Source organism: Stomoxys calcitrans, chromosome 4 (assembly GCF_963082655.1).
Source record: "Stomoxys calcitrans chromosome 4, idStoCalc2.1, whole genome shotgun sequence".
Classification (NCBI taxonomy): Eukaryota; Metazoa; Arthropoda; class Insecta; order Diptera; family Muscidae; genus Stomoxys; species Stomoxys calcitrans.
The window spans coordinates 75,622,394-75,647,410 of record NC_081555.1 but is presented as its reverse complement, the minus strand read 5'-3'; the positions used below and the strand labels follow the sequence as shown (position 1 = coordinate 75,647,410).

General features: G+C 38.6%; 2 protein-coding genes across 2 annotated transcripts in view; both read left to right on the top strand.

Annotated features, from left to right (window-relative positions):
* The first annotated feature begins 9,235 nt into the window (after positions 1–9,235).
* On the top strand, positions 9,236–9,880 carry LOC106090246 (uncharacterized). Its single transcript, XM_013256378.2, has one exon. The coding sequence runs from the start codon at positions 9,236–9,238 to the stop codon at positions 9,878–9,880; it is 645 nt and encodes a 214-aa protein (XP_013111832.2).
* Positions 9,881–21,297: 11,417 nt separating this feature from the next.
* Positions 21,298–25,017, top strand: part of LOC106090247 (uncharacterized) — a 42,750-nt gene continuing 39,030 nt past the window's right edge. Inside the window, exons 1-2 of the mRNA XM_059367168.1 lie at positions 21,298–21,592; positions 21,647–21,944. Of these exons, the coding sequence (XP_059223151.1) occupies positions 21,298–21,592; positions 21,647–21,944 (593 nt within the window). The remainder of the gene's footprint in view (positions 21,593–21,646; positions 21,945–25,017) is intronic.

Here is a 25,017-nt window from a genome sequence, read left to right as displayed (position 1 = left end):
GAAAGTAACAATAAAAAACGTCTTGCGAAATTTCAGCCAAATAGGATAGGAATTGCGACCTCTAGAAGCTCTAGAAGTCAAGTCCCCAGATCTGTTTATATGACAGCTATATCAGGTTTTGAACCGATTTGAACCATATTTGGCACAGTTGTTGCATATCATAACAAAACACTACGTGCCAAGAAGGCTCAAGAAGTCAAGACCCAAGATCGGTTTATATGACAGCTATATAAGGTTATGGACCGATTTGAACCATACTTGGCACAGTTGTTGGATATCGTAACAAAACACGTCGTGCAATGGCAGCTATATCAAAACATGGACCGATATGGCCCATTTATAAAACCAACCGACCTACACTAATAAGAAGTATTTGTGCAAAATTTCAAGCGGCTAGCTTTACTCCTTCGGAAGTCTGCGTGCTTTCGACAGACAGACGGACGGACGGACGTACGGACGGACATGGCTAGATAGACATAAAATTTCACGACGATCAAGAATATATATACTTTATGGGGTCTCAGACGAATATTTCGAGTAGTTACAATCAGAATGACGAAATTAGTATACCCCCCATCTTATGGTGGAGGGTATAAAAATTAATATTATGATCATTTTGAAGAAATTTTTGGTTTGAATTTTTGAGCTTTAACAAACTTTCGACTTTCAACAGCCAATTTTCTCCCACAAAGTGATCTACTGTTAATACTAATCTAGTCATTCCGATTGTAACACGTCGCAATATTCCTCTGAGACCCCATTAAAAATATATATTCTGGATCGTCTCGACATTCTGATTCGATCTAGCCATGGCCATCCGTCTGTCGAAATCATGACAGCGGTCAAACGCGCAAAGCTATCCGCTTGAAATTTTGCACAGATACATCTAATTGATGTAATTCGTTGGGGATTGCAAATGGGTTCAGATTTGGATAAAGCTCCTATATGAACAGGTCTCCCGATTTAACTTCTTGAGGACCTAGAAGCCGCAATTTGGCTGAAATGTTGTATGTGATTTTCTGCTATGACTCCTAGCAACTGTGCCAAGTACGGTCCGAATCGGTCTATAACCTAATATAGCTCATATATATACCGTTCTCCCGATTTGACTTCTTGAGCCACTGGAAGCCGCAATTTTCGTCCGATTTAGTTAACATTTTGCAAAAAGTGTTTAGTTATGACTTCCAACAACTGTGCCTAGCGCAGTTCAAATTGGTCTATAACCTGATATAGCTCCCATATTAACCGATCTCCCGATTTGACTTCTTGAGCCACAGGAAGCCACAAATTTTGTTCGATTTGACTGAAATTTTGCATGCGTTGTTCTATTGTATTACGACTTCCAACAATTGTGCCATATACGGTCCAAATCAGTCAATAACCTGATATACCTCCAAAGTTAACCGGTCTCTTGATTATCGTTGTTCGGTTGCTAAAAGCTTCAATTTTTGCTAGTTTGACTGAAGTTTGTTATGTAGAGTAAAAGTATGCCCTTAAGTTACATTTATTTAGTAGAATCCATGTTGGTGGGTTCACAAGATTTGGCCCGGCCGAACTTAGCACGCTTTTACTTGTTATACCCTCCACCATGGGATGGGGTTATACTCATTCCGTCATTCCGCTTGTAACTACTCGAAATATTCGTCTAAGACCCCACAAAGTATATTTATTCTTGATGGTCATGACATTTTAAGTCGATTTAGCCATGTCCGTCCGTCTGTCTGTCGAAAGCACGCTAACTATTGAAGGAGTAAAGCAAGCAGCAACTTTTAACCGATTTGCCTGAAATTTTGCATCAGTTGTTTTGTTATGATTTTCAATAACTGTGTTAAGTATGGTTCATATCGGTCCCTGATATAACCGCCATTCAAACAGATCGTAATTATTTTCCGATTTGGCTGAAATTTTGCACGACGCGTTTTGTTATGACTATCAGCAACTGTGCCAAGTACGCTTTAAATCGGTCAATAAGCTGATATAGCTGCCATATAAACCGATCTGGGATCTTGACTTCTTGAGCCTCTAGAGGGCGCATTTCTTATCCGATTTGCATGAAGTGTTTTAATTAAACAATCAATAACTGCGCCTAGTATGGTTTATAACGTGATATAGCTCCCGTATAAACCGATTGGGATCTTGATTCTTGAGCCACTAGAGGGCGCAATTCTAATCCGATTTGTCCGAAATTTTGCATGAAGTGTTTTGTTATGACTTCCAGTAACTATGTATAGTTCAAAACGGTCCTTAACCTGATATTGCTGCCATATAAACTGATCTGGAATCTTGACTTTTTGACCCTCTAGAGGGCAATTACTATCCGATTTGGCTGAAATTTCGTACAAAGACTTCTACAATGACCTTCTACATACGTCTAATATGGTCTGAATCGATCTATATCTGGATACAGCTCCCATGTAAACTGATCTCCAGATTTTATTTTTTGAGCCTGTAAAAGGAGCAATTCTTGGCTGAAATTTGCCACAGTGACTTCTACTATGTTCTCCAAAATCGGACCATAACTTGATATAGCTCCAATAGCAAAGCTATCCATTTCCTGTATCCTTTGTTTGCCTAAAAAGAGATACTGGGCAAAGAACTCGACAAATGCGATCCATGGTGGAGGGTAAGATTCGGCCCGGCCGAACTTAGGACGTTTTTACTTCTTTGAACTAGTTTCACGCCAATCCATTAGGCATAAGGCTACCTCATTTTTAATTGGAGTTAGAATTTTTCTAAGACAGCTCTATATTCTTGAGCAATTTCACAACCAAACATTTGGTGATCGATAATTTTTCATAAAACTTTAGAATCCTTGCTAAAAATGTTAGCAATTTGCCCGTAGTGTGTTGGCAATAATTTTATTTGCGAGAAATGACACAAAAATTCAAAATATGCGCTTTATTTTATTATCAAATTTCGAATTCACTTGCCGAACGTAAACCCAGACAGCCAGCCGCTTTATGATTAAATAGCAAAGTTATGGCTTCGCTAAGATTAAAAAAATCACAAAACTAGAAATATACAAAAAGGCGCTGAATATAAAAGAACAAATATTATAATTTAAAATTATCATTTTAGTGTGTATGTGTGTGAACGGAACAAGTAAATTTGTTTAGTGAAAATCTAAAATTTTAATTGAGACTAATTTATAAATATTCGTATCCCACAATTTGAGAACCTATATACCCATATTCTAACAACTTGATATTTTGAAAAGAGTTGATAATACAGCTAAGCAGCTTTTCATCTTTAAAAAAAACCAGCTAAAAGACGAACAAAAGCATGACTTCCGATATACCGCTTCCGGTATCCGTTGTTAATTCATAGCACATTGAATAAAGCTGACTCTCTGTCATAAAAGAAACAGAAATGAAGAAAACATATTAATTGGCCTCAGAGAGTAAAAGCTAAATTACTAATGACAATTAATCAATTTTTCGTTTTGTACCTCATAACAATTGGCCAAACAAACTAAAGTCAGCAATTCGAAGAAGTTGAAGATCAAGTTTAAACAGATGTTGACTTAGAACTTTGAAGTTTAAATTGTGTGTACAAATTAAACCATAAAGGAAAGACAAAAGTCAGGCAAAGCCGATTATATATTATCCTTAACAACCGAGTCTACGAACTGCTTTTAATTCGTAGAACCTCTGCCGAAATCTACCCAGACTTAAATTTGAATACCTATCCAATAGAACTTTGTGAGATTTTCTCAGGATAGGGTTTAAATTGTGGCTAATACAGCCTTTAAAGGCCATATTGGATGAAAGATATATATGGATGCTATGTCTAAATATGGAACGATTTTTATACCCTCCACCATAGGATGGGGGTATACTCATCATTCTGTTTGTAGCACCTCGAAATATGCGTCTGAGACCCCATAAAGTATATATATTTTTGATCGTCATTTCATTTTAAGTCGTTCTAGCCATGTCCGCCCGTCTGTTTGTCGAAAGCACGCTAACTTTCGAAGGTGTAAAGCTAGCCGCTTCAAATTATGCAAAAATACTTTCTATTAGTGTAGGTCGGTTGGGATTGTAAATGGGCCATATTGGTCCATGTTTTGTTATAGCTGCCATATAAATCGATCTTGGGTCTGGACTTATAATATTGCACATTACTGTGTGCGTACACAAAAAATAATCCAAAGCACGCCCATGGACTTGGACATAATTGCAATTGTCTGCTCGTCACTGGTAAGGACTCATAACATTTTTTTAATTTTTTGATTCTGTATGTTGAGCAGCGTGGTCAAGTGCAGATGACAAACTTGGAATGTGACCACTTTTAAAGTTTCGCCTTAGATACAACAAGTAAAAAGGCGTTAAGTTTGGCCGGGCCGAACTTTGGATACCCACCACCTCGGGTATAAAATTAAATCACTTTCGTCATAATCCGGTGAAAATGCATAGTTTAGTGGTAGCTATATCCAAATATACGACACGGAAATTAAAAAGCCTAACACAATTCACTGTCCAAAATTTCAGCGAAATCGCACAATAAATACGCCATATATTGCCATCTGGAAGATCATACTACACAGATGGACCAAAGCTAAAGAACAGAGCGGGCTGGGTTTCAAATGTAGACCGCATTAAGAACTGTTCTGTTTTCGACCGGAGACCAGTGCGATCACGTGTGGTGGTAACACGAGGACATCTTTACGGACAGTATCGGGGCAATAAAAACCAGGACGGTAAGGTCCGGCACGTAATAGCGGTGTGCACCACACACACACTTTGGAACGCTGGAACTTTGGGGTCAGATCTGTCTGGTATTAATTGCTGTCAAAAGAAGCTTAGCTGCTAACTACCGGTTGCGGATAGTGGAATGCTCCATTCGGAGTAGCTTCAACGGTAGTCGCGGACATTCAGCGGTATCGAGCGGATAATCTCAATGATAGATGATGAGGCATTGGGGCATTTCCTATATCATTGATAGGCTCTTAAGTGGGGACACAATACAAGACATGAACCAACTTGGGTCGTGGTATGAAAAACAATTAAGGATTTTGTAAGTAGCACGGAAGATCAGACTTAGGTTACTTCTTAATTTGTAGAGCGCACAACAAAGCGATAAAGGACCTCCATGGGCGCCTTCCACTTGTCAATGAAATTGGGTTAAAAAATGTTGAGACTTTTACTGCATAGTACTTTGCGTGGTTTCATTCTCGATAAACTACCTCCCAAATGTATCCAAAATTTGTCAATTCGTTTGCAACACATCAAAATATTCATTTCCGACCCTATAAAGTAAATATATTCTTGATCAGCGTAAAAATCTAAGACGATCTAGCCATGCCCGTCTGTCTGTCTGTTGGAATCCCGCTACAGTCTATAAAAATATATATATTGAGTTGAAACTTTGCACAGACTATTTTTATACCCTCCACCATAGGATGGGGGGTATACTAATTTTGTCATTCTGTTTGTAACTACTCGAAATATTCGTCTGAGACCCCACAAAGTATTGGGTTGCCCAAAAAGTAATTGCGGATTTTTCATATAGTCGGCGTTGACAAATTTTTTCATAGCTTGTGACTCTGTAATTACATTCTTTCTTCTGTCAGTTATCAGCTGTTACTTTTAGCTTGCTTTAAAAAAAAAAGTGTAAAAAAAGTATATTTGATTAAAGTTCATTCTAAGTTTTATTAAAAATGCATTTACTTTCTTTTAAAATATCCGCAATTACTTTTTGGGCAACCCAATATATATATTCTTGATCGGCGTGACATTTTATGTCGATCTAGCCATGTCCGTCAGTCTGTCCGCCCGGCCATCCGTCCGTCCGTCGAAAGCACGCTAACTTCCGAAGGAGTACAGCTAGCCGCTTAAACTTTTGCACAAATACTTCTTATTAGTGTAGGTCGGTTGGTATTGTAAATGGGCCATATCGGTCCATGTTTTGATATAGCTGCCATATAAACCAATCTTGGGTCTTGACTTCTTGAGCCTCTAGAGTGCGCAATTCTTATCCGATTGGAATGCAATTTAGCATGACGTGTTTTGTTTTGATATCCAACAAGTGCGCTAAGTATGGTTCAAATCGGTTCATAACCTGATATAGCTGTCATATAAACCGATCTTGGGTCTAGACTTCTTGAGTCTCTAGAGGGCGCAATTCTTATCCGATTTTAATGAATTTTTGCACGAAATATTTTGTTATGATATCCAACAACTGTGCCAAGTATATAAACAGATCTGGTTCATAACCTTGACTTCTTGTGCTTCTAGAGGGCGCAATTCCTATCTGATTTGGCTCATATTTTGCATGACGTTTTTTATACCCTCCACCATAAGATGGGGGGTATACTAATTTCGTCATTCTGTTTGTAACTACTCGAAATTATCGTCTGAGACCCCATAAAGTATATATATTCTTGATCGTCGCGACATTTTATGTCGATCTAGCCATGTCCGTCCGTCTGTCCGTCCGTCCGTCCGTCTGTCTGTCGAAAGCACGCTAACTTCCGAAGGAGTAAAGCTAGCCGCTTAAAGTTTTGCACAAATACTTCTTATTAGTGTAGGTCGGTTGGTATTGTAAATGGGTCATATCGGTCCATGTTTTGATATAGCTGCCATATAAACCGATCATGGGTCTTGACTTCTTGAGCCTCTAGAGTGCACAATTCCTATCCCATTGGAATGACATTTTGCACAACATGTTTTGTTATGATATCCAATAAATGTGCACGACGTGTTTTGTTATGATATCCAACAACTTTGCCAAGAATGGTTTAAATCGGTCCATGTTTTGATATAGCTGCCATATAAACCGATCTGGGATCTTGACTTCTTGAGCCTCTAGAGGGCGCAATTCTTATCCGATTGGAATGACATTATGTTCTACGGATCCTCTCATGACCATCAACATACGTGTTTATTATGATCTGAATCGGTCTATAGCCCGATACAGCTCCCATATAAATCGATCTCTCTATTTTACTTCTTGAGCTCCCAAAGGGCGCAATTCTTATTCGAATTGGCTGACATTTTACATAGGTCTCCAACATGTAATAATATAATAATAGCAGAGCAAATCTTTTCTTATATCCTTTTTGCCTAAGAAGAGATGTCGGGAGAAGAACTCGGCAAATGCGATCCATGGTGGAGGGTATGTAAGATTCGGCCCGGCCGAACTTAGCACGCTTTTACTTGTTATTTTTTCTTTCAAAAACTGTGTCAAATAAGGTTTAAATCGGTTCATAACCTGATATAGCTGCCATTTAAACCGATCTGGGATCTTGACTTATTGAGCCTCTAGAGGTCGCAATTATTATCCGATTTGCCTGAAATTTTGTACGACGGATCCTCTCTTGGCCATCAACATACGTGTTTATTATGGTCTGAATCGATCTATAGCCCGATACAGCTCCTATATAAATCGATCTCCCTATTTTATTTCTTGAGCCGCCAAAGGGCGCAATTCTTATTCAAATTGGCTGACATTTTACACAGGTCTCCAAGAGATGCCGGGAAAAGAACTCGACAAATGCGATCCATGGTGGAGGGTATATAAGATTCGGCCCGGCCGAACTTAGCACGCTATTACTTGTTTTATTCATAAGCGTATTAAGTTCAAAAATGGGCTATATTGGATTATATCTTGATATAGGCCCCATATAGACCGATCCGCCTATTTAGGTTCTTAGGCCCATAAAAGCCACATTTATTATCCGATTTTGCTGAAACTTGGGACAATGAATTGAGTTAGGCCCTTCGACATCCTCCTTCACTTTGGCCAGATCGGTCCAGATTTAGATATTGTTGCCATATAAACCGATCCGCCGATTTAGGGTCTTAGGCCCATAAAAGCTACATTTATTATCCGATGAAATTTGGGACAGTAAGTTATGTTAAGCCCTTCGACATCCTTCTTCAATTTGGCCCAGATCGGTCTAGATTTGGAATTATCTGCCATATAGATCGATCTCTCGATTTAAGGTTTAGGGCCCATAAAAGGCGCATTTATTGTCCGATGTCGCAGAAATTTGGGACAGTGAGTTAAGTTAAGCCCCTCAACATACTTTTGTTATATGGCACAGATCGGTCCAGATTTGCATATAGCTGCCATACAGACCGATCTCTCGATTTAAGATTTTGGATCCATAAAAGGCGCATTTATTGTCCGATGTTGCCGAAATTTGGAACAGTGAGTTGTGTTAGACGCTTCGACATTCTTCTTCAATTTGGCTCAGATCGGTCCAAATTTAGATAAAGCTGCATTTAGACCAATCTCTCGATTTAGGGTTTTGGGCCCATAAAATGCGCCGATGTCGCCGAAATTTGGAACAGTGAGTTGTGTTACACGCTTCGACAGTTTTCTGAAACTTGGCCCAAATCGGTTCAGATTTGGATATAGCTGCCGTATAGACCGATATCTCGATTTAAAGTCTTGGCCACATAAAAGGCGCATTTATAATCCGATCTCAATGAAATTTGCCAAAGTGTCTTATATTAGGCTTTTCGATATCCGTGTCGTATATGGTTCAGATCGGTTTATTTTTAGATATAGTTACTAAAAAGATCAATATTTTGTTATACACAATTGAACAATGACTTGTACCTATTAGTATTTGGTCCAAATCGGAACATATTTCGATATAGCTGCTATGGGGCATAAGGTATGCATATTTCACCGGATTTTGACGAAAGGTGTTTTACATATATACCCGAGGTGGTGGGTATCCAAAGTTCGGCCGAACTTAACGCCTTTTTACTTGTTTAACCCGTCTTCGTACATCATTAGCTTGAAGAAAAAAAATTCTAGCATTAATCTATGTGAAGAAAACCAAGAATCCAAAGAAAAAATAATTTTGAAAATGGAGCTAATAAATAAAATTGCAAGAAAACAAGCTATGCTGCTCAGCAACTTTTTTACGTCTACTTTTTCAGCGTCATTCTTTAAAACCTGAAGCGATGCATTTTGATGCTTTGTTTTGCATATTGGGTCTATTTTAATGCTAATATTCAAAAGAACCCAAACATCATCATATAGAATTTGTGTGGCAGAGGGGACGAATAAGTATCCAAGAATTCTAAAAAGCATGCTTTGCTGATGATTATCTTGCAATTTAGTTATAATATTATTGGAGAGTTTTTTCTTAGCAGAACAAAATTTGTATAAATGTTTCTTGTTGATGGGTTGGCAGGTTAGTTCAGACTTGATCTTTCACTACTTTGGATTACCGAACTTTGTGGATTATAGGAAAACGGTTTTGGATACGACCATCATGAAACATTTCACCTGCATATTGGTGATATTGGGCGCTTTTGCAGCCTGTGGCCAAGGCCATTCAATTCAGAAACGTGGTCTAAGTCAACTATTAGGCGGTTTGGGTGGATTAGGAGGAGGTGGCGGCGGTGGTGGCCATGGTGATGGCCACGGTGAGGGTTATGGAGGGGGTGGTGGCCTTGGTGGTCTTGGTGGCGGACTCGGAGGTATACAAAGTTTGTTCACCTCGAAACTTTCTTCGCTCGGTGGATTGTTCGGTGGCCTAGGTGGTGGTGGAGGCGGTGGATCGGCTGCCGCACATGCTAGTGGCGGAGGCGGTTATTCAGGCGGTGGTGGTGGAGGCGGACACTCTGGCGGTGGTGGCGGCTATGGAGGTGGCGACTATGGTGGTGGCGGTCATTACGGCGGCGGTGGTGGTTATTCTGGCGGCAGTGGTGGTGGTTACGGTGGAGCTGGCTCTGCTGCCAAAGTTTATATAGTCCATGTACAAAGTTCTGGCGGCGGTGGTGGCTATGGAGGTGGTGGCCATGGAGGTGGTGGCTATGGAGGTGGTGGCTATGGAGGTGGTGGCTATGGAGGTGGTGCCAGCGGCAGTGCTGGTGGATGGAGCCAAGGCGGTGGCGGCGGCGGTTGGGGCCGATAGAATAACAAATTTACCATTACCTTTCAAATTTAATCAATTTCATCATAAATCTAGTTGTACACTATAGACTAAGTCGCAATTTTCACAAATAACTTGTAAGTCAAAAGAATGTTCACACAACTACCCCAACTCATTGTCATATAAATGCATCTAAAACGCAAATCATTCCACAAGGACTCTTCATTATACTGAATTAAAAATTGACATTTGTACAAAATTTCAAAAATTAGATTTTTATTTATTGAAGAAATTTCAAACTAGTTTCTTCGATCCATTCATATAAAGTTTATTGCAATAACAATGGGGCATATAAAAACTTGAATTAAAACTGGATATAGCGTCGCCAAATTTTAACACATAAACGAGTCGTGCCATCATTCAGATAAAGACTAACTGGATTTTCTTTAAATTCTTCATATGAATATCGGTTGAAATTTGTCTACAAGGAAGTATGATATCATTATAATAGGTAAATTAGATTTACTAAGAAAGTAACAAGAACTATCACAACGAACGTAATCTCTGAGCTTAGGACTCTCCATTAATACATGCACTTAAATTGCCAATTATGGAAATAACTATACTAATAAAAAGGGGCAAAGGGAATAAAGGACAAACATCCATGCTATAGTGACAAGCAGCAATCAGAGTCTTTGATACAAATTAGATCAGTGTAAAACCCCCGAAAATGAGAAGGAAGATCGTACCTACCAATAATTGAGAACCTTAAGTGTAACTTCTACATGTCACGCTGGCAGTAAATTTTTGGTTTCCTCTTCCTAGACGCCAACAAAGTATCTTCAAAAATATTTACCTTTAGTTGCTGTTCATGAATAGGCTTGTTCAAGCCAACGATACCAAAGCAGTATACTTCTTCAAGTTAAGATTAGTACACTGAAGCAATTTGTGATCGTCTTTATCCGTCCCTCCTCGAGCTGTATCTCGATGCATCGGCTTGAGAATCGTTTGTGGTATGTCCACAGCTATTAGAGTTTCAGGAATGTCTAAAGTGGTTCCTAGTTCTTCAAGTTTGCGTGGTCCCTGGCATTAATATATATGGCACTCCACTCAGATCACTTCAACCATCACACAGTGGGAGAAAATGGAAAAAAAAGAACTAATAACAACTAGTAAGGAAAGGCAAAAGTCGGGCGTGCTACAAAATTGAACCGATTTTGATGAAATTTCTCATATATATTAAAATCAGTTACAAAACAATCCGTGCATATCGGTTACAAATTGTGTTTATTACAGCGTTATAAGCTATATCTAAATCTGAACCGATTTTGATGAAATCTTGCTGATATGTTAAGATCAATAACAAAACAATCGGTTCCAAATTTTGTGCAGATTGGTTGTAAATTTTATTTATTGCGGCCTTAAAAATGTAAATCGGGCGAAATATATATAGGCGCTATATATTCAAATCTTAGCCGATTATAATGAGACTATGCATATATGTTTAGATGAGTAAAATATAATGCGTGCCAAATTTTATGAAGATCGGTCGAAATTTGTTGTTATGACGGCCATTTAAGTGCAAATCGGGCGACACATATGTATGGTAGTTATATCTAAATCGGAACCGATTTTGATGAAATCTTGCAGATATATTAGGATCAAAAACAAAACTCTCAGTGCCAAATTTTGTGTAGATCGGTAAAAATTGTACCTACTACGGCCATTTAAGTAAAAATCAGGCGATACTTATATTTATGGGAGCTATATCTTAAGCTGAACCGATTTTGATGAGATTTTGCAGATATGATAAAATCAGTAACAGAATAGTCCGTGCCAAATTTTGTGCTGATTGGTTAAAATTGTAGTTACTATGGCGATTTAAGTGCAAATCGGACTATAGATATATATGGGAGCTATATCTAAATCTGAATCGATTTTTACCAAAATCGATAGCGTTCGTCTTGAGCCAAAAATGTGATATGTGCAAAATTTCGTGATGATTGCACTACAAATACGACCTGCACTTTGATTACAAGAATACATGGACTCACAGACGGACATGGCTACATCGAATCACAAAGTGATTCTGAGTCGATCGGTATGCTTATCAATGGGTCTAGCTCTTCTCCTTCTTAGCGTTGCAAACAAATGCACATACTTACAATATCCTGTACCATAGTGGTGGTGTAGGGTATAAATATGCTGTGCGAGAACGGGTAGAGATGTCTCTTTGAAAAATTGAATGGTTAGATCTGAGGTGTCAGCGAGTTCGTGTGCGGGCCCCTAAAGTTGGTCACCTCGGTAATCCGAAAAATTTTTGGGGCTGCCAAATCCGATTTTCAACGTTCTTTTTTTGCTGGATGGTACTCAGGCATACAATATCTCCACTGGTTTTGGAGATATTCAACTTTTAATTTTTGTTGCTGCAATTTTGTCCAAGATCTGCTTTGTATTTTGCAATTTACGAAGGCACTTGTTTTTCGATTCTATTTTATGATTCGGACAACGATTTTAATGCATGATTCGGACAACAACTTTGCTGCCGCAACGGTCTATATCAGATTACTCAGCTAAAAGTTATACAGTTTGGAAGTCAAAAAATATGAAAATGTGTATTTTTTGCATTTTTTGGTAAAAAAAATATTTTCCTTGATTAGACTTTGTTGAAAAAGCATGCTTAAAAACCTTATTTTTTATACCTACCACCGAAGGAGGGGGTATATTAATTTTGTCATTCCGTTTGCAACACATCGAAGTATCCATTTCCGACCCAATAAAGTATATATTTTCTTGATCAGCGTAAAAATGTAAGACGATCTAGCCATGGCTATATCTTGATATAGCCCCATATAGACCGATCCGCCAATTGAGGGTCTTAGGCCCATAAAAGCCATATTTATCATCCGATTTTGCTGAAATTTTGGGACATTGAGTTGAGTTAGGCCAGTCGACATCGTTCTTCAATTTAGCCCAGATCGATCCTGATTTATATATAGCTGTCATATAGACCGATCGGCCGATTTAGGGTCTTAGGTCCATAAAAGCCACATTTATTTCCGATTTTGCTGAAATTTGGGGCAGTGAGTTGTGTTAAGCCACTCGATATCTTTCTTGAATTTGGCTTAGATGGGTCCAGATTTGGATATAGTTGCCTTATAGACCGATCTCTCGATTTAAGGTTTTGGACCCATAAGGGGCGCATTTATTGTCCGATGTCGCCGAAATTTGGAACAGTGAGTTGTGTTAGGACCTTCGAAATTCTTCTTCAATTTGGCACAGATCAGTCTAGATTTGAATATAGCTGCCATATAGATCGATCACTCGATTAATAGTTTTGGGTCCATAAAAGCCTCATATATTCTCTGATGTCGCCGAAATTTGGGACAGAAAGTTGTGTTGGGCCCTTCGACATACTTCTGCAATATGGCACAGATCGGTTAAGATTTGGATATAGCTGCGATATAGACCCATCTCTCGATTTAAGGGTTTGGGGCCATAAATGGCGCATTTATTGTCCGATGTCGGCGAAATTTGGGACAGTGAGTTGTGTTGGGCCCTTCGATATGCTTCTTCAATTTGGCTTTGATCGGTTATGATTTGGATATAGCTGCCATATAGAACGATCTCTCGATTTAAGGTTTTAGGCCCATAAAAGGCGCATTTATTGTCCGAATTCGTCGAAATTTGGGACAGTGAGTTGTTAGTCTCTTCGAAATTCTTTTTTGCAACTTGACCCAAATCGGTCCAGATTTGGATATAGCTGCCATATAGACCGATATATTGATTTTAAGTGTTGACCCCATAAAAGGCGCATTTATAATTCGATTTCACGGATGTTTGACACAGTGACTTATATTAGGCTTTTCGACATCTGTGTCGTATATGGTTCAGATCGGTTTTTTTTAGATATAGCTACTAAAAAGATCATTATTTTTTGTTATTATCGGGACAATATGGGATTCAATTGAAACGTATTCAAGAGTAGAGTACGAATTTCATAATAAAAGTTGGGTCCAAGTACCAGGGGGGCCGCCCCAGCCCCAAAACTCAAAGGTTTATTTGACGATCATGACAATATGGGACTCAAATGAAAGGTATTCTGGATTACGAATACGGTCAGGAAGTAGGAATAGACTTTATTATTTATTGATATCGGAAAGGGGATGTGAGGTGGAGGATCCACCGTTACCCCCACAAAACAACCATACATCGAAAGTGGACCGATAAGGACAATATTGGTATCAAATTAAAAGAATGCGGGAGTAGATAACGAATCTGGCATACAAGTTCTTTTCGAAGTATAGGGGGTCACCACACCCCCACAAAAACGCCAAAAATTGGGCACATTAGCCAATCACGGATATATGGGACTCGGTTTGTTTGTTCGTATAGACTGAAAAATGACAGAACCGATTTTCTAGAAAATTTTCGCATATTGTGTAGGTTGGTCTGGAAGGAAACATAGGCTGTACGGTATGGGAAGGGGGACGGACCCTCCCCCTTTGCCAAAAACACAACCCAATATCAAAAGTGGACCGATCAGGACAATATAGGTATCAAATTAAAGGTATTGGAGAGTAGAATACGAATATTGTATTAAAATTTTAGTCTAAGTACCCTTCGGGCCAACCCAACCCCAAAACTACACCAAACAGACATATTGGACGTTCATTTTAATATGGGGCTCAAATGAAAGGTATTCGGGAGTAGATTTCGAATCTTAAATACAAAATCAGATCGAAGTATAGGGGGTCACACCATCCCTTAAAAACGCCATTAGACCCATTATGACAATATGATACTTGGTTAACCGATTTTCTTAAAATGTTCATAGATTGTGTACATTTGTCTGGAAGGAAACATAGGCTATATAATTTTTAGATATCGGGTGGAGGCGGACCCTCCCTCTTATCCCAAAAACGTCAACCGTATCCGAAAGTGGTCCAATGGGTACAATAAGGTTATCAAATGAAAGGTATTGGAGACCAGAAAAAGAATATGGTATTAAAATTTGGGTCCAAGGAGCCAGCGGGCACACATATTAACCAGCGGGTTTATATTTGCCGGCCATGGCAATATGAGGCTCAAATTAAAGGTAATGTTCTTCTCCTCTAATGAGAAGAATATTTCATTTAAAGAGCTTTTATTTAATTGTCGAAAATAAATATTCAAAGGATAATTTTGTTTCAAATAAAGTAAAAGAAGACGCAGCGGAGCGGGCCCGCTTCAGCTAGTAAAGTATGTATATTCTTGTCCGTCCGTCTGTGTGTTGAAATCATGCTACAGTCTTTACAAATAGAGCTATTGAGCTGAAACTTTGCACAGATTTTATTTTTGTCCATAAGTATTATGTTCGAAGATGGGCTATATCGGACTTTACCATGATATAGCCCCCATATAGACGATCCGCCGATTTAAGGTCTTAGGCCCATAAAAGCCACACTAACCATCCGATTTTGCCGAAATTTGGGACAGTGAGTTGTCTTAGAGCTATCGCCATCCTCCTCCCAGATCGGTCCAGATTTGGATATAGCAGCCATATAGACGGATCCGCCGATTTAAGGTCTCGGGCCCATAAAAGGCGCATTTATTGTCCGATTTTCCTAAAATTTGGGACAGTGAGTTGTGTTAGGCCCTTCGACATCCTTCTTCAATTTGTCTCAATCGGCCCAGATTTGGATATAGCTGCGATATAGACCGATCACTCGATTTATGGTCTTAGGACCATAAAAAGGGCATTTATTGCCCGAGTTGTGTTAGGCCTCTCGACATCTTTCTACGATTTGGCCAATATCGGTCCAGATTTGGATATAGCTGCCATATAGAGTGATCTCTCGATTTAAATTTTTGGGGCCATAAAAGGCGCATTTGTTGTCCGATTTCTCCGAGGTTTGGGGCTGTAAGTTGTGTTAGGCTCTTCGACATATTTCTGCAATTTGACTTAGATCAGTTCAGATTTGCATATAGCTGCCCTATAAACCGATCTCTTGATTTACGGTTTTGGACGTCGCCGAAATTTGGGAGATTTAGTTGTGTTTGGGCCTTTGACATCCCTCTTCAATTTGACCCAGATCGGTCCAGATTTGGATATAGCTGCTATATAGACGTGATAGTACTGATGATGATGGTGAAATTTTTCACACATATTGGGCCGTTAAACAAAACGCCTCGTGAAAAACTTAGTAAAGATCATACCAAATTGTAGCTTCTATAGTCTTAAAAGACCATATCAGATGAAAGATATATATGGGAGCTATTTCTAAATATGATCCTATTCTGATGAAATATTGCACACATATTGGTACGTCGTAAAAAGCATTTCATGCCAAATTTGGTAATGATCGGTCCAAAATTGTAGCTTCTACAGCTTTAATAATCTAAACTGGATCTAATGAAAGATATATATGATAGCTATTTCTAAATATGATCCTAATCAGATGAAATATTGCACACATATTGGTACGTCATAAAAAGCACTTTATGCCAAATTTGGTAAAGATCGGTCCAAAATTTTAGCTTCTGCAGCATTAATAGGTCAAATAGGATGAAAGATATGTAAGGGAACTATGTCTTAATCAGAACCGATTTTGATGAAATTTTGCACACATATTGGCACGTCAAAAAAATACTTGAAGCATTTGGTAAAGATCAGACCAAAATTTTGGCTTCTTCGGCTTAAAAAAAGCCATATGGGATGAAAGCTATATATGGGAGCTATATCTAAATCTAAATTTTATGAAAATTGGACAACAAATGCGACCTGTACCTTGATTACAAGAATACATGGACAGACAGAGGGACATAGCTAAAACAAATGCACAAAGTTATTGGGTTGCCCAAAAAGTAATTGCGGATTTTTCATATAGTCGGCGTTGACAAATTTTTTCACAGCTTGTGACTATGTAATTGCATTCTTTCTTCTGTCACTTATCAGCTGTTACTTTTAGCTTGCTATAGAAAAATAGTGTAAAAAAAGTATATTTGATTAAAGTTCATTCTAAGTTTTATTAAAAATGCATTTACTTTCTTTTAAACAATCCGCAATTACTTTTTGGGCAACCCAATATAATACCCTATACCACAGTGGTGGTGTAGGGTATACAAATTTAAAAAATAATAAATAAAAAGTAAGAGTGTGACAAGTTCCGCCGTGCCGAATCTTATATACCCTCCACCATGGATCGTATTTGTCGAGTTCTTTCCCGGTATATCATTTTAGGCCGACAAAGGATAATGGATTAGAATTGTTATGCTATGTGAGCTTTATCATGTTATAGTCCGATTCGGGCCCTAAATAGCTTGAATATCGAAGACCATAGTAGAAATCATTGGGTAATATTTTAGTCCATTTGGATAAGAATTGCGCCTTGTAAGGGATCAAGAAGTATAATCGGAAGATCGGTGTTCATGGGAGCTGTATCAAGCTATAGATTAAATAAGACCATATTGGACACGTATGTTGAAGGTCATGGGAAAGGCCGTTTCACAAAATTTCAGCCAAATCGGATAAGAATTGCACCCTCTAGAGGATTATGAAATCAAGATCCCGGATCAGTTTATATGGAAGCTATATCAGGTTATGTACTGATTTGAACCATACATAGCACAAATTTTGGAAGTATATAAACCTGACCTTCTGATCTCATAAGATCGGATTTTAGTTATAAATTGGTTATTTTTCATCCGATTTCGATTAAATTTGGCACTGTGTGTTTTGGTGGACCTCTACCCATTTCTGTGAAGTGTGGTTCAGATCGGACTATATTTGGATATACCTGCCCTATAGACCGACCGCCGGGTCTCCCCATATAGGGTATTAAAACCATAGAAGATCCATTTATTACCCGAATTCGATGAAATTTGGCGCAGTGTGTTCTGGTAAACCCCTACCCATTCCTGTCAAATGTGGTTCAGATCGGACCGTATTTGGATAAAGCTGCTACATAGACCAATCTCCCGATATGTAGTATTGAGCCCGTAAAAGGAACTTTTTTCACCCGATTTGGATGAAACTTAATTCAGAATTACCGTTTCGATTTTGCAATTGTAATTCTTGAGCATATAAAATATGTCCTGCGTGGATATAGTTGTTAATGGTAGATTAATGGATAAAATATGCCACTATTTTGATTGTTATCTGCCTTTAACGGCTAAACTTGGGGCCATATTCACATATGCGCATATATTCACCACATTTGTCAATAATGTGTTGGGGTCTTCTAAATCTTACTACTGTTCTCAGTACCTAATAGTCCAATCTGGTCCACATTCCCTATATGGCCCAATCTGGACGATATTCAACCAAAAGATTTAGAGTGGAACCAAAACGCACTGTTTTAAATTTCATATAAATCGGATGAAAAATGCTCATTTTATGGGCTCAATACTACAAATCGGGAGATCGGTCTATACGGCAGCCAAATCCAGAGATGGTCCGATCTGGACCACATTTGACAGGAAAAGGTGGGGGTCTGCCAGAACACACTTTGCCAAATTTCATCGAAATCGGATGAAAAATGAACAATTTATTGACTCAAGACTTTAAGACTGCACTGTATAGCGGCTATATATATAATCCGACATGACATCAGAAGTTCAGGGAAGGTTTTTTTTAATGACACAGTACCTCATATGCCGCCAGCATTACGAGTTGATAAGCCTGATTGAAAATTTATTCTGATGTTCTATCCAAGATTCGAATTCAGACGTTTAACATCATAGGCGAATTTTTTAATCCTTGCGCTGCGAAGAAGATTTTGGGTTTTCGAACTCGTTAACCAGATCTCGGCATATCTCCCAAATACTAATCATATGTGCCCAATATTCCATGTTGTTAAGTGTGTCTTGTTTGGGCTTTTTGAGGGACATTTGTTTCCGGAGGTGGATATATTAGAGTCCTATTCCAAAATAACTTTTCATTTGAAACCCATATTGCTAAGATCGCTGAATATGTCTTTTTATATCCACCACCGAAGGATGGGTGTATATTTATTTTGTCATTCCATTCGCAACACATCGAAATATCCATTTCCGACCCTATAAAGTATATATATTCTTGATCAGCGTGCAAATCTAAACGATCTAGCTATGTCCGTCCGTCTGTCAGTTGAAATTGCGCTACAGTCTTTAAAAGTAGAGATATTGAGCTGAAACATTGCACAGATTCTTTTTTTGTCCATAAGCAGGTTTAGTTCGAAGATGGGCTATAACGGACCATATCTTGATATAGACCCCATATTGACCGATCCGCCGATTTAGGGTCTAAGGCCCATAAAACCCACATTTATTACCCAATTTTGCTGAAATTTTTGACAGTGAGTTGTGTTAGGCCAGTCGACATTTTTCTTCAATTTGGCCTAGATCGTTCTAGATTTGCATATAGCTGTCATATGGACCGATCTTTCGATTTAAGGTTTTGGGCCCATATAAGAAGCATTTATTTTCCGATGTTGGGACATTGAGTTGTGTTAGGCCCCTCGACATCTTTCTGCAATATGGCACATTATGGTTTAGATTTAGATATAACGGCCATATAGACCGGTCTCTCGAATTAAGGTCTTATGCCCATAAAAGACGCATTTATTGTCCGATTTTGCCGAAATTTGGGACAGTGAGTTGTGTTGTGCCCTTCAATATTCTTCTTCAATTTGGCCTAGATCGTCCAAGATTTGCATATAGCTGTCATATAGACCGATCTCTCTATTTAAGGTTTTGGGCCCATATAAGAAGCATTTATTGTCTGATGTCGCCAAAATTTGGGACGGTGAATTGTGTTGGGACCTTCAATAATCACCTACAATTTGGCCTAGATCGTCCCAGATTTGGATATAGCTGCCATATCGGCCTATCTCTCGATTTAAGGCTTTGGGCCCATAAAAGGCGCATTTATTGTCCGATGACGCCGAAATTTGAGACAGTGAGTTGTGTTAGACCCTTCGACATCCTTCTTCAATTTGGCCTAGATCGTCCTAGATTTGGATATAGCCGCCATATAAACTGATCTCTCTTTTCAAAGCGTTGGGGCTATAAAAGGCGCATTTATTGTCCGATGTAGCCGAAATTTCGGACAGTGAGTTGTGTTAGGTCCTTCGACAGCGCTCTTTAATTTGGCTCAGATCGGTTCAGATTTGGATGTAGCTGCCATATAGGCCGATCTCTCGATTTAAAGTCTTGGTCCTATAAAAGGCACATTTATAATACGATTTCGCTGAAATTTTACATAGTGACTTATGTTAGGCTTTTCGGCATTCGCGTTTATAGTTCAGATCGGTCGATATTTGGATACCAAAAAGACCAATATTTTGTTCTACAAAATTGAACAATGACTTGTTCTTATAAGACCACTCAATATCTGTGTCGAATTTGGTCCAAATCGGACGATGTTTCGATAGAGCTGCTATGGGGTCATAAATTATGCATTTTTCACCGGATTATAACGAAAGGTGTTTTACATATATACCAGAGGTGGTGGGTATCCAAAGTTGGGCCCGGCCGAACTTAACGCCTTTTTACTTGTTTGTGGGTGTTTTGGTGTCTGGGCCATCCCACTACATACTTGGTCCCAAAAGTGGGTTTATTTTTCTACTCTGAAATACCTTTCATTTAAGTTCCATATGGTGCTGATCGGTATGTACATACCTCGTATTGTAGGGGTGTGGCGACAATTTAGTTTTATTGTATTTGCGCTGTATTTCTTCCGTAACTACAAGTGATACCATTATCGAAGGCCTATTTTTCAATAAAAATCATATGAAAAATGTTTGGAAACTTCGTGCGTAGCAGTTGTCGTTCAAATGACAAACATACATTAAAGTGTTTGATATTTTATTAAAACCAAGCGAGGGCGATCAACCATACTGCCAGGTGATAGATTATTGCAATGTTTGCACTGTGTTGCCAATTCCAGCCAGTGACTGAGGTGACTGAGTTCAAACAAATACCGGTTCAACCCTTGAATTGGACACGAATATCATTCTCTCACATCGAGTGGATAGCCGAAAAAGAAGATATGACCAAAACAAACAACAGAAGATGCTGCTGCTGCTGCTGCTGTTGGTTTAATAAACTATGTTTGTGGTGAATTAGTTTTTGTGTTGGCTGAAAACAATCGGGTTATTTTAATGCAAATATTATTCAGCAGAACACGAACATAACCCCCACCAAAGAATTTCGTAGAGCATTCGGCTTAATGTTGTATTTCTCTCTAACCTCTGCCACTTACAGAGCCATAAAGGGAACCTCCAGCGCTGAGGGTGTATTCTAATTCTGAGTTTTGGTTTCTTTGCTTTTTCGGCTGACTAAATGTAAATTGACCATTGGAAATTTTCTAATACATGAGTTTCGTATAAATGCCACCTCACCATGGTTGGTTAAAGTAGTTAACGTTGTATCGTTCCCTTCATTGGATTACTAAACTTTTGTGGATTTTATCGTCTGACTAGGATAACGCTGGTGTTATGAGACCTTTCGTCTGTATTTTGGTGGTGTTGGCCGCCTTAGCTGCTTGCGGCCAAGCACACACAATTCAAAAACGCTCCCTGGGCTCATTGTTGGGCGGTTTGGGAGGCGGTGGAGGTGGTGGCGGTTTAGGCGGTGGAGGCGGTGGCTTTGATATACAAGGATTGATTTCCTCCAAACTTGCTTTGTTGGGAAGTTTGGGTGGCGGCCTTGGTGGTGGTGGTGGCGGTGCTAGTGCTAGTGCTGGTGCCAGCGCTGGTGGATATGGTGGCGGCCCAGGAGGCGGTGGTGGTGGTTATGGAGGCGGTGGCCATGGAGGTGGTGGCTATGGAGGCGGTGGCCATGGAGGTGGTGGCTATGGAGGCGGTGGCCATGGGGGCGCCGGCGGTTATAGCGGCGGTGGCGGTCATGGAGGTGGTGGCTATGGAGGAGGTGGTGGTTATGGTGGAGGCGGTGCTGCCAAAGTCTACATTGTCCAAGTCCAAAGTTCCGGTGGTGGTGGCGGCTATGGCGGTGGTGCTGGTGGCGGCTATGGCGGTGGTGCCGGTGGCGGTGCTGGTGGCTGGAGCCAAGGTGGCGGTGGCGGCGGCTATGGCGGTGGTGCCGGCGGTGGCGCTGGAGGCTGGAGCCAGGGTGGTCAGTCTTGGTAATTCTCCCAACCAAATCTACTGTTATGCCAAATAGACTAAATCCTAAACAATAGCAATCCACAACTTAGCCCTAATATTTAGATTAAGATAAAAAAAAAATACTTTAGAGAAAGAATATATAAAAAATATATCTTTTCTAAACAAAAACACAAAAAATATATTTTGGTTTTTACTTTTGTTTTCATTCGATTTTACTTACCCTTTGATACATTGATTTTGATGTGTAATTAATGAAAATTTGAAGTGTTTGTTTCCGTTTTTTGGTAACAATGACAATCAAATTAGCAAAAAAAATCATGACAATCTGTTATTAGGCATCATCCACTTACAGATATCTACGTAGTGTCTTAATATTAGACTTGGGTTAATTTTTTTTTTTTTTGGCTCTTTGTTCAAACACTTCTTCTTCTGAATATGGAAGCAATGTCAAGAGTACATTGATCTCAAGTAGGAAGGCATATGGATGGCAACGTGGAATATTCTATACGACCTACATACTTAAATAAACTTTCTCTAAATTAAAATAAGCCTATGAAATACAAAACTTAAATTTGGACGGGCAAAGCTAAGACAAATTTAAAAGCTCTGCTTTATTTCGGCATAGTCTTATGGGCCCAGCTTGTATAGAATTTAACAAGGTAAATGGGATATGAGTTAATATTCAAGAAGTGTATGAATGGACACAAGCTCATTCGTGCAATACTCCAGCTCAATAGCTACAGCGGTCAAAAAAAGTATTCATCATTAGCAAAATTGATAATAAATTCACTTATTTTGGGTAATTGAAGAAAATTTAAAGTAAACAAATAATGCAGTTTTATGCAATAGTTTATTTTTCGTAATATGTTTTAAATAAATTCAAAAAATAAATTTAATTAGCGCAAAAAATGCAATTTTATATAATAACACCAAAAACAGAACAAAAAAAGTATTCATCATTGATGTGCTATCATCAAAGTCAAATTCAAATATTATTTGGGAATCCCCCTTTTCTGTTTTATTTAGTAAAGGAGGCTTTGCCCTTGACAGCAAATATTTAATTTCATTGAAAATATAGTTTTTGTCAAAATGGGTCGTAAGCAAAACGAGGTTTCTGATGAGGTAAAAGTTTTGATAATAAAACACCACAGGAATGGTTTAACTCAAAAAACTATCAGTGAAATATTAAATAGACCACGATCTACTATACAATCCATCATCAGAAAGTGGACAGAAACGAAAACTGTTGACAATAAACCAAGATCTGGTCGACCAAAAGCACTTTCAGTTGGAGATGTGCGTTGGCTAGTGCGGCAAGTTCAGAAAACTCCGAAGACAAATGCGACCATTCTTCGTAAAAACACTATGGAATATTTAGGGAAGGAAGTTACTACACAAACAATTCGAAATACACTCAAAAGGCATAGTTACAGAGGAAGAACTGCACGTAAGAAGCCCTTTATAAATAAAATAAACCGAGTGAAAAGGCTAAACTTCGCAAAAATGTATGTAAAACAGCCCAAATCATTTTGGAAAACAGTCATTTTTGCAGACGAGAGCAAGTTTAATCTTTTTTGGGGTGCGATGGAAAGGTCATAGTGTACAGAAAACCAAATACAGAGCTTGAAGAACGAAACACAGTTGCTACTGTAAAACATGGTGGAGGTGGTTTAATGGTTTGGGGGTGTATGGCGGCTTCAGGAGCGGGAAATCTTGAAATTATTAATGGAGTAATGGATCATAAGTATTACATTGACATTTTAAAGAGGAATTTAAAAGATAGTGCTGTAAAACTTGGGCTTCGTAATAACTTTCAATATTATCAAGATAATGACCCCAAACATTCTGCTTTAAATACCAAGATGTGGATGCTGTATAACTGCCCCAAAGTCATTAAAACTCCTCCTCAAAGTCCCGACTTGAACCCAATTGAACATCTTTGGGAACATCTCGAACGCAAATTGAGAACGCGCAATTTTTCGAGCAAGAGTCAAATGCAACAGGTGATAATGGAGGAATGGACTAATATAGACCAAAATATAACCGCTAAATTAGTCCAATCGATGTCAAACCGTTTAAAAGAAGTTATAAGACGCGGTGGTCGAATAACAAAGTATTAATTTTTTTAAATTATGTTATTTATTTTTTTGTTTTTTTGCAATGATGAATACTTTTTTTGTTTAATTTTTTGTGTTCAGCTGTAAAATGGCCCTTTTTGTTCCAATAAATACTATCTTTTTCTTTAAAAACAATGAAATTGTGTACATATATATCACACAAGCACTACTGCATCATTAGTTTAATATGTTTTTATTCCAATTGTCTTTTGTAGACTTATTAAAAAAAAACATAGAATGATGAATACTTTTTTTGACCGCTGTATATTTTTCCAAACTCCGGCATAGTAAGTATCATATCAATTACACCTTTAATTACCATGACATTAGAAGTCGTGAGTCTGTTGCTAGAAACCAGATAATCACTGTCTCAAGTAGTGAAGTGGTTGGTTGTTCTAATGTATATTTCCTTAAAACATTGATAAAAGGGTAATAACCAAGTGTTGCACAGTGAGATAGAATAAAAACCTGTAAGGAAAGACCAAAGTCGGGCGGTGCCGACTATATAACGCCCTACACCTACCCTATAAGTACCAATTGGGAGCTTTATGTATTTATAAACCAATCTCCATGGACCTCGGCGGAGGTTTTCAGATGGGCTATAGTATCTGTACTAAATTTTGAGCAAATATGTTCAAATTTAAATAACTACAGCTCTATAAGTGCAAATAGGGCGATTTATATATGTAAAGGGTGATTTTTTAGCTATTATCTTCTTGGCAACACTGGTTTAAACAGCTCACGCACGTTTCGTGTTTTGTATCACAGTCCAACATCTTCAGTTTGGTCAATAAATTAGCCACGAATCATCTTACAAACGATGAACGCTAGCAAACTATTGCATATTATTATCAAAATGCGTCCTCTGTAAAGAAAGATCATCGCGCGCTTCTTCCGACGATGCTTATTTTTGGCTCAATGGGTTCGTAAATAAGCAGAATTGTCGATTTTGGAGTGAAGATCATCATTACCA